This window comes from Mastomys coucha, unplaced genomic scaffold, assembly GCF_008632895.1.
Source record: "Mastomys coucha isolate ucsf_1 unplaced genomic scaffold, UCSF_Mcou_1 pScaffold8, whole genome shotgun sequence".
Taxonomy (NCBI): Eukaryota; Metazoa; Chordata; class Mammalia; order Rodentia; family Muridae; genus Mastomys; species Mastomys coucha.
This window is the reverse complement of record NW_022196914.1, coordinates 49,424,954-49,447,111: the sequence shown is the minus strand read 5'-3', so window position 1 is coordinate 49,447,111 and position 22,158 is coordinate 49,424,954. Positions and strand designations below refer to the sequence as shown.

General features: G+C 34.7%; 1 protein-coding gene across 2 annotated transcripts in view; it reads right to left on the bottom strand.

Moving 5' to 3' along the window:
• Edil3 (EGF like repeats and discoidin domains 3) overlaps positions 1 to 22,158 on the bottom strand; it is a 486,419-nt gene that overhangs the window by 321,809 nt on the left and 142,452 nt on the right. The window contains exon 3 of one of the 2 annotated variants that reach the window (XM_031360541.1): positions 12,760 to 12,783. The exons of the other annotated variant lie outside the window; for it this stretch is intronic. Within the exon in view, the coding sequence (XP_031216401.1) occupies positions 12,760 to 12,783 (24 nt within the window). The remainder of the gene's footprint in view (positions 1 to 12,759; positions 12,784 to 22,158) is intronic. 2 annotated transcript variants of the gene reach the window in all.

The following is a 22,158-nucleotide window of genomic DNA, read 5'->3' as shown; positions in this document are numbered from 1 at the left end:
CATCTAAGAAACAAGTCTTACTATCAAGGATAGCATTAACTTAGGGTAAAATGATGCTAAAAGATATCCTAAAACTGAAACATGAAGCAAACTGATGTAGCAATTTTAATATCTAGAAATGTAGACTTCAACCACTACTAATTAGAAGAGATTACAAAGGACACTCTATCCTCATTAGAGAAAAGCAGCACCTAGAACATGTTATAATCCTAAACATTTATGCACCAAATAGAAGGATAACCAAGTATATACAATAAAGTCAACTACAGTTAAGGTCACATAAACATAGTGACTTCTATATCCTATTTACAGCCACAAATATGTTATCTAGACAATAAACAAACAAATGAACAATCTGAAAAATGCTAGAGTTGATTAAAACCATAAATCAAATGGACATATCAGGTTTAACTTTTAATGTTCTACAAAACATTACAGCCAAACACAAAGAATACAGTTTTTTTTGTTTGTTTTTGTTTTTTTTTTGTTGTTGTTGTTGTTGTTGTTGTTCTCAGCAGTTCAAGTAACTTTCTCCAAAATTGACACCATACTTGGGCAAAAACATGTTTCAACAGATATAAGAAAATTTCAATGACACACATCGGATCCACCATGGATTTAAGCTAGATATAAACAACAATAGAAGCAGCAAAAACTATATAAATTCATGGAAAACAAAGAAGTCAATATTGAGTGAAAAGTGGGTCAAAACAGAAATCAAAAAGAAATAAAAACGTAGAATTGAAAAACAATGAAAACATGACATACACAAACTATTGCACACATGAAGGGAGTTCTGAGTCAAGAACATACTACCGCCGGGCGGTGGTGGCGCACGCCTTTAATCCTAGCACTTGGGAGGCAGAGGCAGGCGGATTTCCGAGTTCGAGGCCAGCCTGGTCTACAGAGTGAGTACCCGGACAGCCGGGGCTACAGAGAGAAACCCTGTCTCAAAAAAAACAAAAAAAAAAAAAAAAAAAAAAAAAAAAAAAAAAAAAAAAAAAAAAAAAAAAAAAAACAAAAAAAAAAAAGAACATACTACCAAAAGAGAAATAGGTTTTATACAGAACTATAGTAACAAATATAATAACAAAACTGGCATGATATTGGTATAAAAACAGACACATTGATCAACAAAATCAAGCCAAAGTTGAATCACCTATAGACAACTGCACAAAACTCAATTCCAAATGAATTTGAAACTCAACTAACTCTAGATACATTAGATTTGATATAGTAAAAAGTGAGTAATGGTCCTGAGCTTACTGGCACTTTTCAGAACATGACATGGATAGCACATGCACTAATAACAAATAACAATCAGAATCCTATGAAACTAAAAGGTTTTGCGTGGCAAATTACACCATTATTCAAACTCATGCTACAAAATTAAAAAAGATCTTTACCTTTCATTTACATCTAGTAAAAGTTTAGTATCTAAAAATACATAAAGTGTTAAAATAAACATGCAACCAAATAAATAAATACCAAGAAAACAAATAACTCTAATGGAAACAGAAATAGGCAGAGAGTTTCAAAAGAGGAATCACAAGTGGCTGAAAAGCACTTAAAAAATATTCAGTATCTTTAGTCATTAGGAAAATCAAATTCACTTTGATATTTCATCTTACACCAGTCTGAAAGGTGAAAACCAATATAGAAAAAGACAGTACATGCTGACTAGGATGTAGGGTAAGGGGAACATTCATTTGGTGTTGGCTGGGGTGCCAAATTATGCAATCACCATGGAAGTCTGGATTGTGGTTCCTCAGAAAGCTGGGAATAGAGGTACCTTTCCCACCCCACCCTGCAAAAGCAAGAGGTTTATTTTCTGTCGAGTCAGGGTCAACCCTTAATCAGTCCCTCGAGGTGAATGACGAGGTGACAACCAAATAGCTACTGCAAACAGTTTTTATACTTTTTAGTGGCACAGGTTACATCAGCAAGGTTACATTTCAAACTTACTGACTAAGCATATTGCCCTTTAAACTCTATTGGCTAGCAAGCATGAGATGCGTTTGAACTCTATCTGGGTCTTTCCAGAGGATCAGATGACTATTCGTACAGTTTGAGAAATTTTTACTCAGGAATGTTTCTGTGGGTAGAGAATAGAACTTTGTCTAGCCTTGACCCCAGGCAGGAGGAGGAAGATGTAAGGAGGGTATGAGACTGGAAAAAGCCCTTAAAGCCCTTCATTCCCCCCTTTTACTTGTACAAGCTCCAATCTTGGAGCTATGCTCAGGAGTCTTGGGTACCTAACTCACATTCTTCAGGTCCCGTCCTTAGTGTCTCATTTTGTTGGCACAGGACCATCAGCTGCCCTGTTCCTGTTCTCTCTTTTATGAAGGCTTATTATAAGCTTGTTCAATATGCAGGGTCCAAAGGTCAACAATAGCAGGAGAACAATTAGGGGTTCTAACAAGGTGAATATGAGGGTGGTTAATGATGGGGAGGTGTTAAACCAAGACTCGAACTCACCCTGTCTTTGTTCTTTTTCTCTCTTCTACTTGGCTAGCCCTTCTCTCACCTTGGCTATTGAATCCTTTACTACCCCCAGAAAGGTCTCAGTATGTGCTTCCTGATGTTTCACATCCCTAGGTAGCACAGAAAAAGTGGTTGGCCCCCAACACTGATGGGCTTGCTGCTGGATTCTCCCATCTTGGGGGCACACATTATATGGGTGTTTCTCAAAGGACATTCCTCAACTTTGAGTGTCTGCGTCCTATACCCCACCCTCCAAGGCCACTTCTGGGACTTTGTTTAGATTTACAATTCCTTCATCTCCCACATTCAGATAATCCCTCCACCATATGTCTCTAGGGTAGGGATATCCTAGGAGTTAAGGCCCATCTCTATCTTACAGAGATCGAAGACAGGTCCAGCCACCAGGTCCAGGCAGGTGTTCCTCTGTAGTGGACCAAGCTACATCCCCAGTGGCTGACAGTTACTTGTCAAGTCACTTTGGTAAGGTTTTAGGGTTTGCTGAATCTCAACACCAGAATAAAGATACACCATAGGCATCTCATGGTTTCTCGGGCCTTGCAGAAGGTAGTTGCTCAGGTGTCTGGCTGCTATCCAGTTAGCATCAGGCACAGGTGCTAGTCTGACATGAGTTATATGAGCCCAGGCAGTTACTCCATCCACTGTAACAGAGGTCTGGGTGGTCAACAACACCAGGAATGGCCCTTTCCACTTTGTTTCCAAGTTTTCAGCATATATCCACTAAACATATATCCAATCTCTAACTTGGTACTCATGTGGAACCTCTGGAGTTATATAGGGCACTAAGTTTAGGACACAATTCCTGGTGGCTGATCTGGAAAGCTTGCAATCAAGCCATAAGATTCTTGCCAGCTTGAAAGTCACTCTGGGGTGGGGGTTGTCAAAAGCAGGATCAAGGGAGTGGGGGGGGGTCCGTACAGGGTCTCAAAAGGGGTTAGTTTAAAATGGTAGGGCATGTTCTGGGCTAGAAACAGGGCTAGGTGAAGAAACACCACCCAGTCAGTACCAGTCTCCAAGGGCAATTTAGTTAACGTCTCTTTTAGGGTTCTGTTGATTTTCTCTACCTCTCCTGATCTCTGGGGATGGTACATATAATGGAACTTCCAATTAGTCCTCAATATCTCTGCCAATTCCTGGCTTACCTTAGAGACAAAAGCAGGACCATTGTCTGATAATTACCTTGGGCATTTCGAACCTTAGGAAATTTTCTATAATATCTTCTTGGTTACCATAGTATCTGTTTCTGTTTGGTTGGGAAAGCCTCAACCTATCCAGAGAAAGTATCCACAAACACTTGAAAGTATTTGTAACCATATTTTCCTGGCTTAACTTTTGTAAAATCAACCTGCCAATATACTCTAGGCAGTTCTCCCCTAAGTCTTTTGCCCTGTTTACTCTTGGCTGCATAAGCATTCACTTACTGGCATACCGTACACTGTTCTACTATCTCTCTGACCCCAAACCTGAGGTCCATATAGAGGTTCCATAAGATTCAGCTATATCACTCTTGGGTATATGTGAGGAAGGACAACTAAACCAAGGGCCATTTGAGGGCCTATGTCATAATCTGATTCTGATGAAGCTTCCTAAAATACATACATATATTAAAAAAGCTTAATGTCAACAAATAAGAGGGAATACATGCATTAACTAGACTTCTTATATTTTTGGTTGTAAGCCCAGCCTTTAATGGCTGAGCCATCTCTCCAGCCCTTAACTAGACTTCTATGTCTCCAAGTGTTATCCCAACCTGAGGAATTGGTTACATCTAACATTTTGCCTAAAAAGAACACAATGAAAATTCACAAACATATCAAGCTATTACTAAGATTACTGTTTATCTGTACAAACTTAATTTGTGGAAGGCATATTTATATATCTCATTGAACACTGAGAAGTAGAGTTGGTCATTATCTAGAGCCTACACTACTACTAACCAGTGTTTACTGGACTCACCAGCAGAGGAGGGAGGTAAACATCAACCCACCTACAAACCTGGTGACCTACGATGGTGACTTGCTTTGGATAAATGCTTGTGCATTAGTGGTTATCCACCAACAGTCATTAGAATTACAGCTCCTTCCTGAGATAGAACTCATGTCTGGCATTTCTCAGGTGCCATAGAGCAAAGACTGGAGAGGCCAAGAGCCTAGAGGAAAACCAAATCCTGCTAAAAGAACATAGTAAAAAAAAATACTTCTGATGAAATTCTGCTATAAATATAGATCAAAGTCTCCCTCAGCCATCATCAGAGAAGCTTCCTCTTATAGTAGATAGGAACTAATGCAGTGACCTAAAACTGGACAATATGAAAAGAGTGAAAGATTTTGGAGCACATGATCCTGAAACAGATATATTCAAATTCCTCCTGTCAAGGTTCAGGGAGTTCTGTGTTAAAGGGGGCAGAAAGATTGTAAGATGGATGACTCCAAGGAAATTTTTTTTCTAGAAATTATAGGACTGATGAACATAAAAACTCACAAAAAGGACTGTGAAAGCACACACAGGGCTATCATGGGTTCAAGTTAGATGGGATCCCAGTACTGAGGCAGGGAAGTGGACATGGGTTTCTATTTCTAACCAAGAGTTATTGACAGTTGGTATCCTCTAGCAAAAGAAAAATTAGTCTCTTCTTCACTAAATTTACATTAGATATACTTACTATATTTCAGGCTAGACTACATGCCCAGGATTGGATGGTGAGTACAGAACAAACTCATTGTTATTTTTGAAATCCTTTCATCTTGTATAGCTTTATTAGGTATAGTTTTGTCATATTGGTGTTTTGCATGTATATTTTGGTTTCTGATTTTCTGTTTTTATGGATATTTTTTATGCCTGAGGTTTTTAACCTATGTATATTTTGATTGTTTGTATTTTGACAGAGAAAGGGAGAAGGAAATAGCATAAGGTTGAATGGGTAGGACATAAGAAAGATCTTAGAGGAGTAGGGGTAGGACAATGACTAGAATATATTTTATAAAATAAAATATGTTCAATAAAAATAAAAGTAAGTTAGGAAGAATTAATATCATTTCCTTGTCCTATGTGTTTCATAGCTAAGGGTGCATACAACCTCAGTCATTAAAGTCACACATAGATTACAACTATGATGGAAACAGATTTTAAGTTACATATTCATGTCATATATAAATATATGTATTTATATTATACAGTATAGAAATGAATTGAAGAGAAAAAGACAATGTAAGAATTTAGTCCATCATTGAGCCCTTGTTTTCAATATAATGACTCAACAATGTGCCTTAGGTGTTAAACAATTTCTTTTTTTATGCATGTACACATATATTCCCAGGAAATTAGCCATTTTATTTTTCATGTCACATTTAGAAATAGTGGAAAAACTAAAATGTCAATCTTATATAACTATATCAATAATAGTAATACAATATATTCATTAATTTCTATAATAATATTTAAAATATATGGTATAGGGTTAGTCACAGATTTAACTAGCAAAAGAAATATTTAATAAGTCAATGGTTTTACAATGAAAGGCCAATATATATTGAATTACTAATAAACCACTTTTCCTTATTTAATACTTTAAAATGTCTTTTTGTTTTACCTTGAAGGAAGTAGAATTGATCTTGTGAGTGGACTGTGTATGGGTGGAAACAAGAAAAGGAGTCAAGTAGGGGAAAGAAGAGCAGAGGGAGAAAGTACAGGGAGAGATGAATGGAATTTGTGGACATTTGGCAGGCAATTGTAAAGCCAGTGCCGTGGAAACCTCCTGGAGCCTATGAGGGTGATCCTAACAAGTCATGGAAGATATGCATGGTAAACCTGCCATCTTCTGTAACCAAACAAGGTTTCTAGTGGTTGGACTGGGGCACCAACCTAGCTACAAAAGCTTTAGCTTGCCTTGTCTGCAAGATGTGCTTGGGCATTGGTAGCTGAGAGCGTGTGGAAATGGTCTACCAATGACTGGTCTAACTCTAGGCCCAAACCACAAGAGGAACCAATGCCTCACACTACCTTTATGGCCAGGAAATGGAACCTAGATGATCCAGAGACCTAGTGTTAAACTAAACACAAGTTGCAAAGTCAATGAAATGATTCCTAATGATATTCTGCTATAATCATAGATGGTGTCTAGCCCAATTGTCATCAGAGAGGCTCTTCTAGCAGATGATGTAAACAGAAGCAGAGCCCTACAGCGAAACTTTAAGGTGAGCTTGGGAAACTCTGGAGAAGAAGAGGAAAAATTAGGAACCTGGTGGTTCCAGCATGGCTCACAGAATCAACTAAGCAGGGCTCACAGCGGGGCATAAACTGAAGTGCCAATCATTGAACCTACACAATTCTGTGCTAGATATTATGCATATGCATTGTAGTTGTTTAGCTTAGGGATTTTATGGGACTCCTTAGTGGCAGCAGGGCACCTCTGACTCCTTTGCCTGCTCTTGATAACCTTTTCTTCCTACCGGTTTGCCTCATCCAGCCTTGATACAAGTTTGTGCCTAGACTTATTGCATCTTGATAAACCAAGTTAAGTTGATAACCCTATGAAGCCTATATTTTTCTTAAGGAAAAGGGAGAAACAATGAATATGGGGGTCAGGGAGGTAAGTCAGGGAAGGAACTGGGATGAATGGAGGAATGCTACAGTCAGTATGTATTGAATGAGAGAAGAATAAATTTAAAAAGAAATAAAAGTCTTGATTGTGGTATGGAATATATACTCCTATTTATAAATATTGGATAGGTATATTATCTAATGTTTACTAATTATATAGCATGTGACGTAAAGAAAGCTGATTAGCAGACATGTAACAAATAAGGCATAAACAATTTCAAATAGGAAATTTTGGTTCTTCTAACTAAAAACTATGTCACAACATATGACTGGTCTTGAATGGATGTATTTTGAGATACATACACATATTCCAGAAAATAAGCATTGTTTTCATAGTACCTTGAGAGATTTTACTTGACAATAAGATATTATGTGTTTGTTCCAGTTGTAAGTTTTGAAGGCAGGATGATACATGACATAGATGCATATATTTATAAATATGTACATGAAGGTACAAATATTTATGCTATAAATATAGTTTTAGTTCTTTGGTGATATAATTCATAAACATTTCTGTATACAGCACTATAGAGTACATGATCTTTCAAAAAATCCATACTAGGGAGCTGGAGAGATGGCTTAGTGATTAAGGGAACAGTTTATTCTTATAGAAGATGCAGGTTCAATTCCCAGTACCCACATGGAACCTCAAAGTTGCCTATAACTCTAGCTTCAGGGGATCCAAAACATCCCTACTGATACCATATTCTTAGTTTATTACAAAGATTATCCTAATCACATATGAAAAATATGTCATATACATATAACAAGGAAGAAAATAGCAATTGTTTTTCTAAACATCAAAATCATGATTATACCAATAAAAAATTGCATTACTAAAAATAGATTATTCTATGATACTTTGTATTAGTGCCTTGAAATTCTGGTCAAATTAATCTTTAGAAACAATGATCTTTTTTCATTTCTATGAGAATCTAGAAATAATTGCTTCTTTCTTGCTTTACAACATGTAGAAATAAACTTTGTTTTTTATAAATTAGGTTTTAGTATTTAAGCCTGTTTTGAATATATTTATGAACAAGACCATTCTTGATAAAATAATTAGTGAAGCTTCTTCAGGCAATGGAGAGAAAATATGTATTTCTCTACAAAGGATTATAGAAAATTCATGACAAATGCAAGACAAAGAAGGATAAAAGTACAGAGCTCTGCCTCAGGCCCCAAGGAAATAAACTGAAAAAGATAAAAATGAGGGGGCAACTCTTGCTCATTAGGAAACAGTTGGATAATATAGTATTTCTCTCTAAAATGTATGAATTCTAGAATAATTGATAATAGTCAGCCATGCAGAATTAAACTCCACAGGAAAATAAAAACCAGATCTAAAATAAATGTTAGAGTTTAAAGAAAATAAATCACCATACACAGAAGTAATGGTTTTGTAGGGCTAAAGAAATATTTCAAAATTTACAGAAAAATATCTAATCATTGTGCTTTGTTATAGGCATACATTGTTTTATTTCTAGCTTTTAATTTGATAGAACAATACTACAACCTTACAATATTAATATAGGAAAACATTATTCTATATTTTTATATGTGTGTAAACTATATGTGCTAAAGTGTGTTTTTAAATAGCTAAACTTATAATTTAAAAATATTTTAAAAATATTCAGAAAATACTGACATTGCTAATGTGAATATCACAGAGTTTGCAAGAAATTTGTACAAATGTTTGAATCTAGGTATGTCACTATCATGACTCCTGATTAGCCTAATACAAAATTCACAGAATTTTATTTAAGTTAGGAAATGTTAAGCTTATAAATAAACAGAGAATATAGGTTTTACAAAGCATAATATAGTTATCATTATTAAAAAAATTTTATAGCCTTTTGATAAAAGTCATCTCTAGCTCACCTGAAATGGTGAACTACTCTTATTCTGATTTGTATTTCCTTTGCAATCCCTGGTGATTAACCCCTTTCACTTTTTGTGGTTCTGTCAGCTTTGGAGAAGTTTCCATAAAATTCATTTGACTAGTTTTTAATCTGTTCACTTGGGATCTGTTACTGAATTAAATTAAATTCATAGTAGGTATATGTGTCTCAAGTCTTATATTCCCTTCATGGCCTGCCATCTCATTGCCAGGATTGTTTCATCCTGTGAAGGTTTGGATTGGATGTGCTCACACTGTTTAATTCTTTTGCTTTTCAAACTTTATTGTGATGCCCAAACAATCATTTCCAGGCCACAATCCAGAATACTTGTCTACTCAATTTATTCTAGGACTTGATGTCCAGGCATTATATTTATAGATTTCAATCTATTTGGAATTGGTTTTTAAGCTATTGAGTGGAAGAGCTGCGAGACCATTTTAATTATACCTCAGAATGAACCTTGAAGTTACTATAGAATTTTAACAAACTAATACATATAAAACTGTCACATGACAAAGCACTTTTATCTGGTTGTATATGGAATGTATAACCACTATTTCATAAAGATATGTGCATTGCCAAGTCACTGCAGCGTGATATGATAGTTAAGGTATGGACTCAACCTTGGTGTCTGTCCATAGAGAAGTAGAAAAGGAAATTATCGTATATATTAATATATACAGTGGAGTACAATTCAACCTTAAGCAAATAATTTTTGACATTTGTAACAGCATGGATAATTCTACTGCTGCATATGTCACGTCAGTTGTAGTGTTTGCATACATAGATGCAGAGAGTAGAATAGGGATTACTGGGGCACTGTCTGGCGTTGTAGAAAGGAAAGAGGTAATGCAGACAAGAGTTTTATGTCCCAGTTTTAGAGGATGGCCAACTACAGAGCTAATAAACATGAAGAATGCCACAGACAACATGAAACTTTGTATTAAAAACTTGCTACAAGGACAATATATATACATATATAAGCAAAGTGTATATACATTTCATATATACATACATGAAAACAAATATATACATGTAAATTATAAAGTCTATAATATACAGATAATTCTAAAGTAAATTCATCATACATAGGGAAAACATGTATAGTTTCACTTGTCTTCACAAGAACATATTCTAACTAAATAAGCAATACATCACTTAAATATAACAAACTCCTACTTATAATTAATCCTTATGACTCAGGGAGAGATTTATTTTCTAATGGAGCAGCAAGCTTGGCAGATAACATTATCAAAGTGTGATATGTCAGCAGAAATTCGACTTAACTTGCCTTAAAAATTAGAGGACTAGATAAACATTAATATACAAAGATAAATAAAATTGTGGTTTGGGAATAAGAAGTTGTACTGGCCAGTTTTGTGTGTCAACTTGACACAGGCTGGAGTTATCACAGAAGGGAGCTTCAGTTGGGGAAGTGCCTCCATGAGGTCCAGCTGTGGGGCATTTTCTCAATTAGTGATCAAGGGGGTAAGGCTCCTTGTGGGTGGTGCCATCCCTGGGCTGGAGGTCTTGAGCTCTATAAGAGAGCAGGCTGAGCAAGCCAGGAGAAGCAAGCCAGTAAAGAGCATCCCTCCATGGCCTCTGCATCAGTTCCTGCTTCCTGACCTGCTTGAGTTCCAGTCCTGACTTCCTTTGGTGATGAACAGCCATGTGGAAGTGTAAGCTGAATAAAGTCTTTCCTCCCCAACTTGTTTCTTGGTCATGATATTGTGCAGGAATAGAAACCCTGGCTAATACAGAAGTCATCTTTATAAAAACTTTTAAACATCAAAAATTTAAAGTTAAGGGAAAAAGTTATAAATTAGCAGAGGCTCAGCAATCTATGAATCTGCTACTCAGTCATGAATTTTATGAGCTTCAGAAAGAGTTCACAATGCCAGTTGGAGTAGAAAAAATAGCAAAGTGTTTTCCCTCATCCAAATTAGTATAGAGCAGTAGGATGGTATAAAATTGAAACAATAAGTTATGGGCTTTTTTGAATTTCCAATGGGATTTTTAGGACAGTTTATATTATGTGATATAATTTTCATGTTTCATTGAGATTTACCAAAGAAACTTATACATTAATTATTTTGCCATAGTCCAGGTTATTTTGATCTTTTTCTCTATTGTTACGGAATAATCATTCCCTGGGTTAACACCAAAGGAGAAATCATGAGGCCATGACAATTGAAGAAAATCGTTTATGAATTGTACTGGCTGCGTTTGATATGAAAGCACCAACAGAATCATTGTGTTAACCTGACTTTGCATCATGATACATTTCATATTTAAAAAATTATAAAGACAATTATTTATTCTTTTTGTTGCAGAAGTTTGTCTATAATAGCAGGACCATGTGCTAGAGAGGCTCGTCTCATGTCAAGAGAACAGAGACCCTCTCCTACATGTGCATTCCATTCAGTCTCCTGCTTGCTGACTGGAGCTAACCAACAGCCTCTTCCTGCTTTGATGAGACATTGTGGAAGCATCCTCACTCAGTAGTGTGTTTTGCTGACTCTTGGCATTTCTTCAGTCAAATCATGTGGATAGTTAAGGTTAAACACACAGCTACAATTATCTCTGCCATGCAATCCACTGAAGTTCCTTTTAGGTTTGAAAATCATTTCCTCCTACTATTTCTCAGCCCTAAATGCTCCCCTCCTTGACTTAGGAGAAAACTGTCTAGTACAGACTTCATCAATCCTTTCCTCTTCACAGCCTCTAATGCCTTCATCTCAGGCCTTCATCCTTCTCTCCATGTGGCTGGTCTGTGGTTCTGGTGTTTGGTTAATAATCAAGTAAGATGTTCTCCGTCTATGGAATTATGTTCTCTACTCTACTATTTCTTTTTGGTCTGCCTCACACTTCAGGGAACATACTGAGAAGCCCATATTTTGTTGCAATTTCTAACAATGCTGACATTGGCACTTCCAGTGATAGTTACTTTAAGACTTATTTTGTACTTAAAAATGACAGTCAGTTGGATGAAAACAAAGTGATGTTATGAGGTTGAAAGACCATTACAGTAAAATTATGGGAATTAAAATTTTTAAATATGTGACTTAGACAACCAAATAACTTATATCCTTAAACTTAAATATTATGCCTAATATTGTAGTATATTTGATAATTCAATATATTACCATATATAAAGTATTCCAGAAGTTTATAATTTTCTTTTTTAAAATTTAACTTAAATATTTAACCTTCATTGTTTTTAAGCATTTTCTCAAAACCCTAAATTTCTGTTTCCATATTTTTTAACATTGACATTGATATGGTTTCCTGTTAGTTCATTTGAACTTATTTTTTTCACTCAATTTTCTGAGATAATGTCATTCAAACTAGCTTAGTATAGCCTGCCTATGAAATAAAATGCAAACAAAATTGCTAATTTTCTGGTTGTAACTTAAAGAAAATATAGTTCAAAACTCGACCTGTCATTTTTTTGATTTTTCATTTGTTTTCTTTAAGACAGAACATTGTTATTAATATAATATATTATGAAGCAATGCAGGCTGTCCAGAAAGTCTTATAGATATATGATGTCTTATACCAGGCTCCTAGGAGCTGGAATTAGAGGAGGTGTTTACCATTATCCTTGACCTAAAAATCATTTGAGGAAGCTGTGGATGCTCCAGCAGATTGAAGCTAAGCAAGTACTGTACAACTGAGTCATATCCTCAATTCAAATTCTCATTAGTAAGGTATTAGATAAAATAGGAAAACGAATACTTGTCATTAGGAACTTTACCTGCTGAAGTAGGCTTTTCTTCATCTGATGCCATAATAGAAGGAAGGAAATGGAGTAAACAGAAAAAGAGCATGGAATGGGTCATGGTAGGGGAAAGGGAGGGGAGAAAGAGAGGAAAAAATAAACATTAATATTTTCCTATTTTCAAATAATCATTACAAGCAAATGACTAATCATTTTGACATAAACTAGAGATTTTTATTGTCCAATAGAATTTATATATAATTAATTCGAGAACATTTAAATAGATATACACATCATTTAATGGATGTATTTCTTATAGGGAACCATTTTCTTGTCCTAAGTGATGCTAATTATTTCATATAATTTTATAGATTTTCAAAATTTATGTTATATACATGTAAATAATTTCTTTTCTGTTTTCTATTCAATTAAAAGTCATTGTCAAGAGAAATTTTTGTCCTGTGTGGTAGAACATGATTATTGAATCACACTGATTCAAAATTGCATTGAATATTTTTAAACATGAATGAGACTCTAAGCAAACCTTGTGTTAATGTACTGCCTGTCATCATTCCCCTATGTGCTCTTGTCCCTCAAACACTCAAACATATACATTCAGTCATTCACATGTATCATATATATATACCTCAAGATTCAGTAATGATAGATATTTGTTTGTTGAATTAATTTCTCATTTTCTATCCAAGGCTGACCTGGACTTCTATGTAGTGTAAGTTGGCCTTGAACGCACAGACTTAAAGTGATAATACTTCCAAAGCCCCTGCATCAAGTGTAGTAATTATAGATATGAACTGCAACACTCAGATTGATGGATGAACATTTCAAAGGATGACCTCAGGTAATTTTTTTATGTATTCTGCAGCCTACATAGAGATAAATATGGATAGTTTAACCACAGAGACCATAATATCATAAAAAAAAATCATACTTCAGTGTTTCACAACCTATGTGTCAACTTCTGGGCTTCTTGTCAAACTAATTACTTAGAATCCTTTTAAATGGTACTAATTTGTAACAGGATAGAAATATTGCTATATAATATAGCTATGTGGTAATGTAAACTATAACTCATTAAAATGTGATTCATGCTGATTCCTGCGTTGTATATGGAGGTATTTGAGAGCAGTAAGACTTCAAAGAAATAGCCTACTCTTGTGTGTATGCTAGGAGGAAAATCAACAATTGTAACAAGAGTGAAAAATACAGTTCACATGAGTGGTTTCACAATGTCTCATACAATTTTCCTATTTGTCTATTGACTCTGTATGAAGGTATGTTTGTTTTCTGCATAAGAGCGATTTCCCTAGAATATTACCATTGAGTAATATATCAAAAATTAATACTACTTCACTTGAAGCTTGATGTTTTAAAATAAAATAAAATATATTAAACTGAATGGCTTATAGAGTAGCTTTGTTCCCAGTAGATTAGTTAATCAATGTATCCTGTGTAGCCTGGAAATGTCCTCTCCTCTTTCCAGTAAAGTTCCAACTCCACAGGTTACACTAGAAACAAGCTTACTTTGTATCCCTACAGCACTTTCCTCTCCCATTTTGGCTCTCCTCCTTGGCAAATAAAGAAATAGAGAGAGCAAACATTGCTGGCCTGCATAAAATAAAATAAAATGCTTAAAAAGCCGTTTGCTGCTTGACCATGTCCAAAACATATCAGAACACATTCACAGAAGAAAGCAGTTGGTAGCTTTCTAATTCCTTGGAAGGTAGGAAAATGTCAGAGGGCTGAAGAAATGCTGAGTTAGATGGACCATTACCAATATCTGCAGATGGAAAGGGAGAAAAGGAAACATGCTTGGGGCTATTCATTTTGCATGTGTGAACTCATTTAATTCAAGAAAACCAATAATTGAAGATTAGTTCATTTACAAAGGTTCCAACTCCAAATTTTGTCTAAAACCTGTCTATGAGTTCGAGATGACACCAGTTTGTTTCTAAAACTATACTCTTTCATTTTCCCTTATTGGCCAGTAAAAGCTATTTGGTGTCTTCTCAGAAAAAGAAGAAAAGCAAATAACAAAGAGTTTATTGAAATTTATTCACTACCATTTACAAATTGGGGCATGAAATGAGCACTGACCAAATTCCTGATAATCTCAACTGGGCTTAAGCATAAGTAGAAATGAAATGAAACTAAATTTAACATTGGGACTAAGGTGATAAGTCCTTCTGGAGGAAGTCCTTAACGCCTCCTATGATGCAGGCGTATAAAAATAGAAAAGTGGGAGCATCCTTGTATAGAGTACAAAAGGAAATGTTATCTAGAGGTAAACTAGTAGAATTGCCAATATTTTAATTCTGTTGTAAGTGTATAAGCCAAAACATTTTGAAGACTCCAGGAAGTCCCAAAAAGGCAAGTATAAATTGGTTATTGTTGTTGTTGAATTTTGTTTGATTTTGAAAGCAATGTTTCCCCAACTTCCTAGGTATACCTTAAAGCATATTTACAAGTAGACAATCTAGAATTACCAGAAGCAGAGTATTACATAGGGTTTTATTTCTATAAAACATCTCTCTTGCTTTCTCATAGTATTTAGACGGCATCAAGTAGTTCCCTTACTTTTAATATACACATATTCACCAAGGCACATACACAAAACTAAGTACTGATATCACTTTATTTAACTAACTAGTAGTTATTAGATTGTATAGAAAGACGTATGTGTAAGTTAATTATATCACTGAGCAAAACATCAAAAAGTATTAACTCAAGTCCAAAAATAGAAGTAACCCTAAAAGTTGGTATCAGTAGCCCACATAATATTTCCAAGGAGTGCGGTGACAGCAAGTGCTGCTGTACTATCCACATAACACTTACTCATCCATTGGCCTCTTAAATGATGACATTGGTGGCTAATAAAGGTGTTAGGTTTTGGAAATGAATACATAGGCACCAAGCAAAACAACCAATAAAATAATTGTTGCTCAAATCAGCTCCTAGAAACATTGAAATGTGTGTGATACTAGGAAAACAAACAGGAAAAAATATCAGGAATTCAGGATATAACTAAGTATGATTCATTCATCAAGCATAGCAAACACTCCCTGGATATTTATTAAAATGGTGCAACATTTTACACATCTATTGAATTTGAATATGAATTTTGAGTATTACCAAAGGCTATTGCATTTTTCAAAAATCTATGCAGATGGCTATTTTGAATATTACATTTTAAGAATTATGGCTATAGCCTATCAAAGATTGATTAACTAGAGAAAGCCACAGGTCCAGTAGGTGGAAGTATTACAAAATTTAGAAGGAGGAAAAAACAGTAAGGAAAGAAAAAATGAATACAGATGAAATTTATATTGTGGCTCTTCTTATTCAAGATTTATTAGGTGTCTGTATTATTGAAAATAATTGGAGAAAAAAGACACTAGATTTGGCTTAAGATCTGCTCTCTTGTTGGCCACAGTCATTTTTTTCTTTCCTTCTTTCCTTTTATTTTTCCTGAGACAGGGTTTCTCTGAATAGCCCTGGCCGTCCTAGAATTCATTCTGTAGACCAGGCTGGCCTCGAACTCAGAAACCCACCTGCCTCTGCCTCCCTAGTGCTAAGATTAAAGGTGTGCACCACCATCACTCAGCATTACAGTCATTTTTCTAGGTGCACAAATAAGGATGTCTCTTACTATGCACCAGGTTTGTTCCAGGCCCTCAAGTCTCAGATATAAAATGGCATAGTGTCTTCATATAATGATATCCAGTAGTCACTGAACTTCAAGTGATTGTTGGATTTCATATAATATCCAGTGTATCACTATTTATATGCGCATAGTTGTTATACAATGCTGCTTATGAAACAATGTCAAGAATAAAAATGTCTTCTTGTTCCATGTAGAAGGAAATTACTTTCTATCTGATATTGGTTGAACCTCCAGGCTGGAACCCTCAGATACAAAAGGCTAAATCTGCCACAGTTCGCCAATAACACTGTGTAATGAGAGGTTTTCTGATGTTCACATAGGGAGAAGTTATTGGTAGAGAAATGTCCTCATTTTCTCTTACCAGAGAGTACCTGTAAGTATATCATGCTTATTCATTTTCTTTTCTTTCCTTTATATATTGACAAGGAAACCTATAGAAACATAGTGGTTTATCAAAAAACCTTAAAAACAAAATTGATATTTTCTTTAAAGAAAAACTAATTAAAATTCACTTTCTAATTTAATCTGTCTTATATTTGGACACTAACATATTTGCAATGACGTGTTTGTACATTATTAAGAAGAAGGAAATATTAAATTTAAAGTTAAACTCAGTTCACTAACTGAAGAAAGAGAAACTATGTATACTTGATGGTCCTGTGGAACCAGTGAGCCATACTGAACATGAATTCAGATGAGAAAAACTATATCTTGTACTGTTCCGTTGGCATACTGTTCAGGTTAACCCTAATCAGTTTTCAGTGTTTCTTGTAAAAAAAAATATATATATATATCTGAGGGACCTGAGGCCAGAAGTATATATAAATTCTGGTTCCCAGAACTCAGTGACATGCATCAATATGATAAACCTGCTCCTTTGATTTTGCAGTGGATCATTTTTCCCTAGGGTACTAGCTGCACATATGTTCAAAAAGTGGTGAAGTAGGTAGAAGAGGTAGTAGAAATTCTCTGGAAGACTTCTTTTCTGGCTTATCACTCCTGAATACTCTTCCTGCTTTTCTTCTTCAGGGACAAACTGTGAAGTAATATTTTTACATTAATCTGATATCCTCTGATGTAAAACACATAAACTTCTATATTGGACTTTGCTCCTTTTTGTGTTTTTTTTTCTTATTTATTTATTTATTTATTTGTTTATTTTTACGCTCCAGATTTTATTCCCCACTCCCTGGTCCACCCTCTGACTGTTCTACATCCCATACCTCCTCTCCACCCCCATCTCCATGAGGAGGAGATCCCTGCTACCCACCCACTTCTGAACCCAACCTCCAAACTCCCTGGAGTCTCCAGTCTTTTGAGAGTTAGGTGCCCCTTCTCTAACTGAACCCAGACCCAGCAATCCTCTGCTGTATATGAGTTGGGGGCCTCATATCAGCTGGTGTATGCTGCCTAGTTGGTGGTCCAGTGTTTGAGAGATCTCTACAGTTCACGTTAATTGAAACTCCTGGTCCTCCTACAGGGTCACGCTCCTTTCTTTTTGTGTTTTGAAAAATTCTTTTATATCTTTTTGTCCTTTCAATCTTTGTGTACTTTAAGCGAGCTTTTGTACTTAGATAGTTTATGTATCATAAACAGTTCTGTAGTCAATATGACCTCACATCAAGTAAGAAACCACATTAGGGAATATAAAGTGAAGAGTTATTATTCTTTTGTGTATTGTTTTAGAGTGATATTGATCAACTCATAGTCACTTAGAAAAAATTTGTTTACTATGACACAAATCCAGCTAACTTTGTGAGAAGTATGCTTATAAGTGTCTAATTAACTATGCAGTTGACTATTTCACATGTGATCATATGTACTAATGTTTAAAAATATTTTTTATTCCATGCAGTGAGGGACTGATGTTGGTGGTAATGTTTACACATAATCACTCATGCCTAACTGATGGCAAGTGTAAGTGTGATGTGCCTGCATTAGAAGACAAAGAAAGGAAAAACTCTCAGATTTATATTCAGTCATAATGTACTGTAGATTATATTGCTTAGGGGGTTGTTTTTTGGAAGAATTTAAAGAACAAATTTAAAGAAAAGTTTAACTTGCTTTGATTTTGTTTTCAGTGGTTGGCCCAATAAGAACAGGAATTAGCATATAAGAATTTCACTTACTATCTTCTTACTTTTCTTTCTTTTACAGCTAGCTTTCTTTTTTTTCTGTTTTTTCCCTGTTTTAAAAGCTTATTTTTTATTGGATATTTTATGTATTTACATTTCAAATGTTATCACCTTTCCCAGGTTCCCCTCTGGAATCCACCTATCCCATCCCCCCTCCCCATACTTCCTGAGGGTGCTCCCCCTCCCGACTACCACTCCTACTTCACAGCCCTGTCATTTCCCTATACTGGGGAAAGAGCCTTCATAGGACCAATGGCCTCTCCTTCTATTGATGCCAGACAAGGCCATCCTCTGCTACATATATATCTGGAGCCATGGATCTCTCCATGTATACTCTTTGGTTGGTGGTTTAGTTCCTGGGAGTTCTGGGGGGGTTGGTTGGTTGATATTGTTGTTCTTCCTATGGGAATGCAAACCCCTTTAAGTACAACAAAGACACCAAGGTCTTCCTAAAAAGCCTCAGACAATCTAGGGGGTGAGGTCCATTGTACACCAGAGGGATTGCAGAGCATTTGAGCTACAGTGAGTCCCAGTGCACACAAAATTTGCACAGAAAATAAACATCAAATGAAAAACTCCGGGCCAGACACTGGTGGGACATGCCTTTAATCCCAGCACTTGGGAGGCAGAGGCAAATTTCTGAGTTCGAGGCCAGTCTGGTCTACAGAGTGAGTTCCAGAACAGCCAGGACTACACAGAGAAACCATGTCTCAAAAAAAAAAAAAAAAAAAAAGAAAAAAAAAAGAAAGAAAGAAAAGAAAGAAAGAAAAAGAAAAACAAAAACTCCTCTAGTTTAGCTTGACATTTTAAATTAATTCTTGTATTTATTTATATCTCAAACAAATATATATATTTAAATATATTATTTCAATGTCTATATCTAAATTCCTATCTTGGAGCAAGAAAGGACAAAAAGTATATTTAAAAGACAAAGGGTATTCTAATGACCATTTAATTTTGAATACCTTTCAATTAGCATTTGTTACTGACTAAAAATTTGATTTTTGCAAAAATAACCACAAACCATGGAAAGCTATAAAGTCAAGTCATTTGTATAGCATATATAATATTAAAGACTTTAGTAAAGATATGTTTTCTTAGCAAATAGCTAAGTGATGTTCATACATTTGCTTATCCAGTCAATCTTTCTTCCATCCACATCGAGGAACTTCAAACCATATCTATGCACTTAATTAGTTGGAATTAGTTTCCATAATAGTTTGTAGTTATTCCCTCCTACTCTCAACTGACTTTCACACTAGAATCTAGAGCCAATAGTAATCAAATACGTCCTAAAGTAATTTGCAGTCTTGCTTTTTAATACAGAGCATTATCCTTATTTCAAGGGCAATGGTTTTATATTAATTTCTTAGGGGATTTATAATTGGGAATAAGTAAATTTAGAAATTTATCCTACGATAGAGATGAGAAAATGCAACACAGTGGATAAATTTATTGAGTTTTAGTAATATTATTACCCAGGTAATGTGAGGTAGAAAGCTAACTCAAAGGTATACTAAAATTACTGATAGCCAAAAGAAAGAGAAATTTGAAGGGAAAAAGCACGTGAGAAGTTTCTAAAAGATATCTCTAATACTTACTCATGTTCAATGGAATTAATATAGTCATAATATTTGACAAATTGAATATGAAAAGGATGAATTATCATATAGTAAGAATTATTAATGTTGTCTGAAACTCCAGGGACCTAAAATGGTCTGTTGACTGTGCCTGAACTTCCCATGGTCACAATATCCAAATACTGAATGTGACTTGAAAAGTAGTGAGGACTGATACCATCAGATATCCCTGTTCATTGAATTTATTTCTGTCTAGGAGACTGCTCAGTTCAACCTCAGTTCATTTCCTTAAGTCTGTACAAATGACCTAATCTATAAAGCAAATGCGTTGAAAACAAAGAAACAAAGAACCCAAAAAAAAAAATCATACAATGTAATGGAATGATCAGCAGTATTGGCACATAACTTAGTGACAGCATCCACTTAGGCAAACCACAGAATCATTAGACATAAAATGTTAATGCTGGCTGAGATTAAGGGGTTGAGTATGTTGGAAAGAACTCTACTGTGATAGTGAGTTAGTGTTTGCATTAGAAAAATAAAAGCACATTGGTCAAATCTTCTAAGTTAACAACTAAAAATGCTTCTCTAATACATTGTTTAAGAAATTATATTAAAGACTCAGAACACATAAAATTCTTCATAATATGTATTATATATAACATATATAAAAGATTAAAAATCACAGAATATTAACTTATACAATATCTTTACATTATATTAATACATTTATTTACTTATTTGTTTTTGTTCATAGGTGTGCATCCATATTCATTCATGTCAGAATGATGCATATGTTTTTTTTCTTTAAAAAATATATATCTAATTTTATTCTATTGTTTTCAACTTGGTGAACTTAGTAAAATCTCCTAGAAGTTCATCAAATGGAGTGCTTTAAGTATAATTTTTTCTAATGACAGTGATACAAATCATATATTTTCTAGAAGAACCTTGAATCTGGTCCAGTATTCTTATTTTGCTTTGCTCAGATATGTGTTCCACACATCTGTAGAAATTACATGGAAAATGCAAAGAGAAAGACATAAATAGTAAAACCAGTAAAAAACTAAGGATTAAAATTGAAAGAAGAAATTAATTCATTGATTGTAGATTAAAAACCCAATCACAACTTTTTACAATATATTAATGGGATTTCTAGAAAATATCACATACTTTTGCCACAATTAAGAAGATATATCATTTTACTTATATGTTCCATGTAAACAGTGAAAAAATCATTTTATCTAAACATAAGGCTCATCATATTAATATTCTGTTTATTGTTAAATTTAATATTTGATTTCTCTGTCAAGTACTCTAAAATAATACTATATATTTATGTTTGTAGAATATTTATAAAAAATTATAGACTTAAACATTTCGGTCAAAATTTGAATTCAATGTTTTTTTGAGAAAACATTGAATGTGTATAAGAGGCAAGAGATTCTACTATTTCCTGAATAGTCACAAAATTTTAAAAATATAGATGTGATTATTACAATGACTTTATTCTCAGCCCACAGAGAACAGGTTATATGCATCTAAGAAATGGTGTATGTATTAATATGGTCTATCCATAAAGTCATTCACCAACTGTTTCAATGAACAATGGTTCTGCTTGGAGGGTGGCACAGACATTAGGTGAGGGTAAGAATCTGGTTCATCAGCTGTGATAATTTGGAAAAGCATTCATCTCAGAGAAAGAGTAACTTATAAAGTCCTTTTCTTCAAACTTGACACAAGAGTTACAAACATCAAGCAAAGCATTCAGACTCACTCTTTGTTGTTCTCTTATAAGCAACCTCCCTAGTTAATCGCCTATGTTTCTTTTGGGTATATAAATACTTTTGAAATATATAAGCTGTTCTGAAAACCATAGTATAGAGTAAAAACATGAAATAAACAATAATACTAATAGAGAGGCTGAGGTAGGAGAAGCAAGATTTCAAGACCATTATGTTGTACACAGGCAGACACTGTCACAAACAAACAAGCTGAAAGGGTATATAGATTGTACAATATTGGACCTATTTCTCCA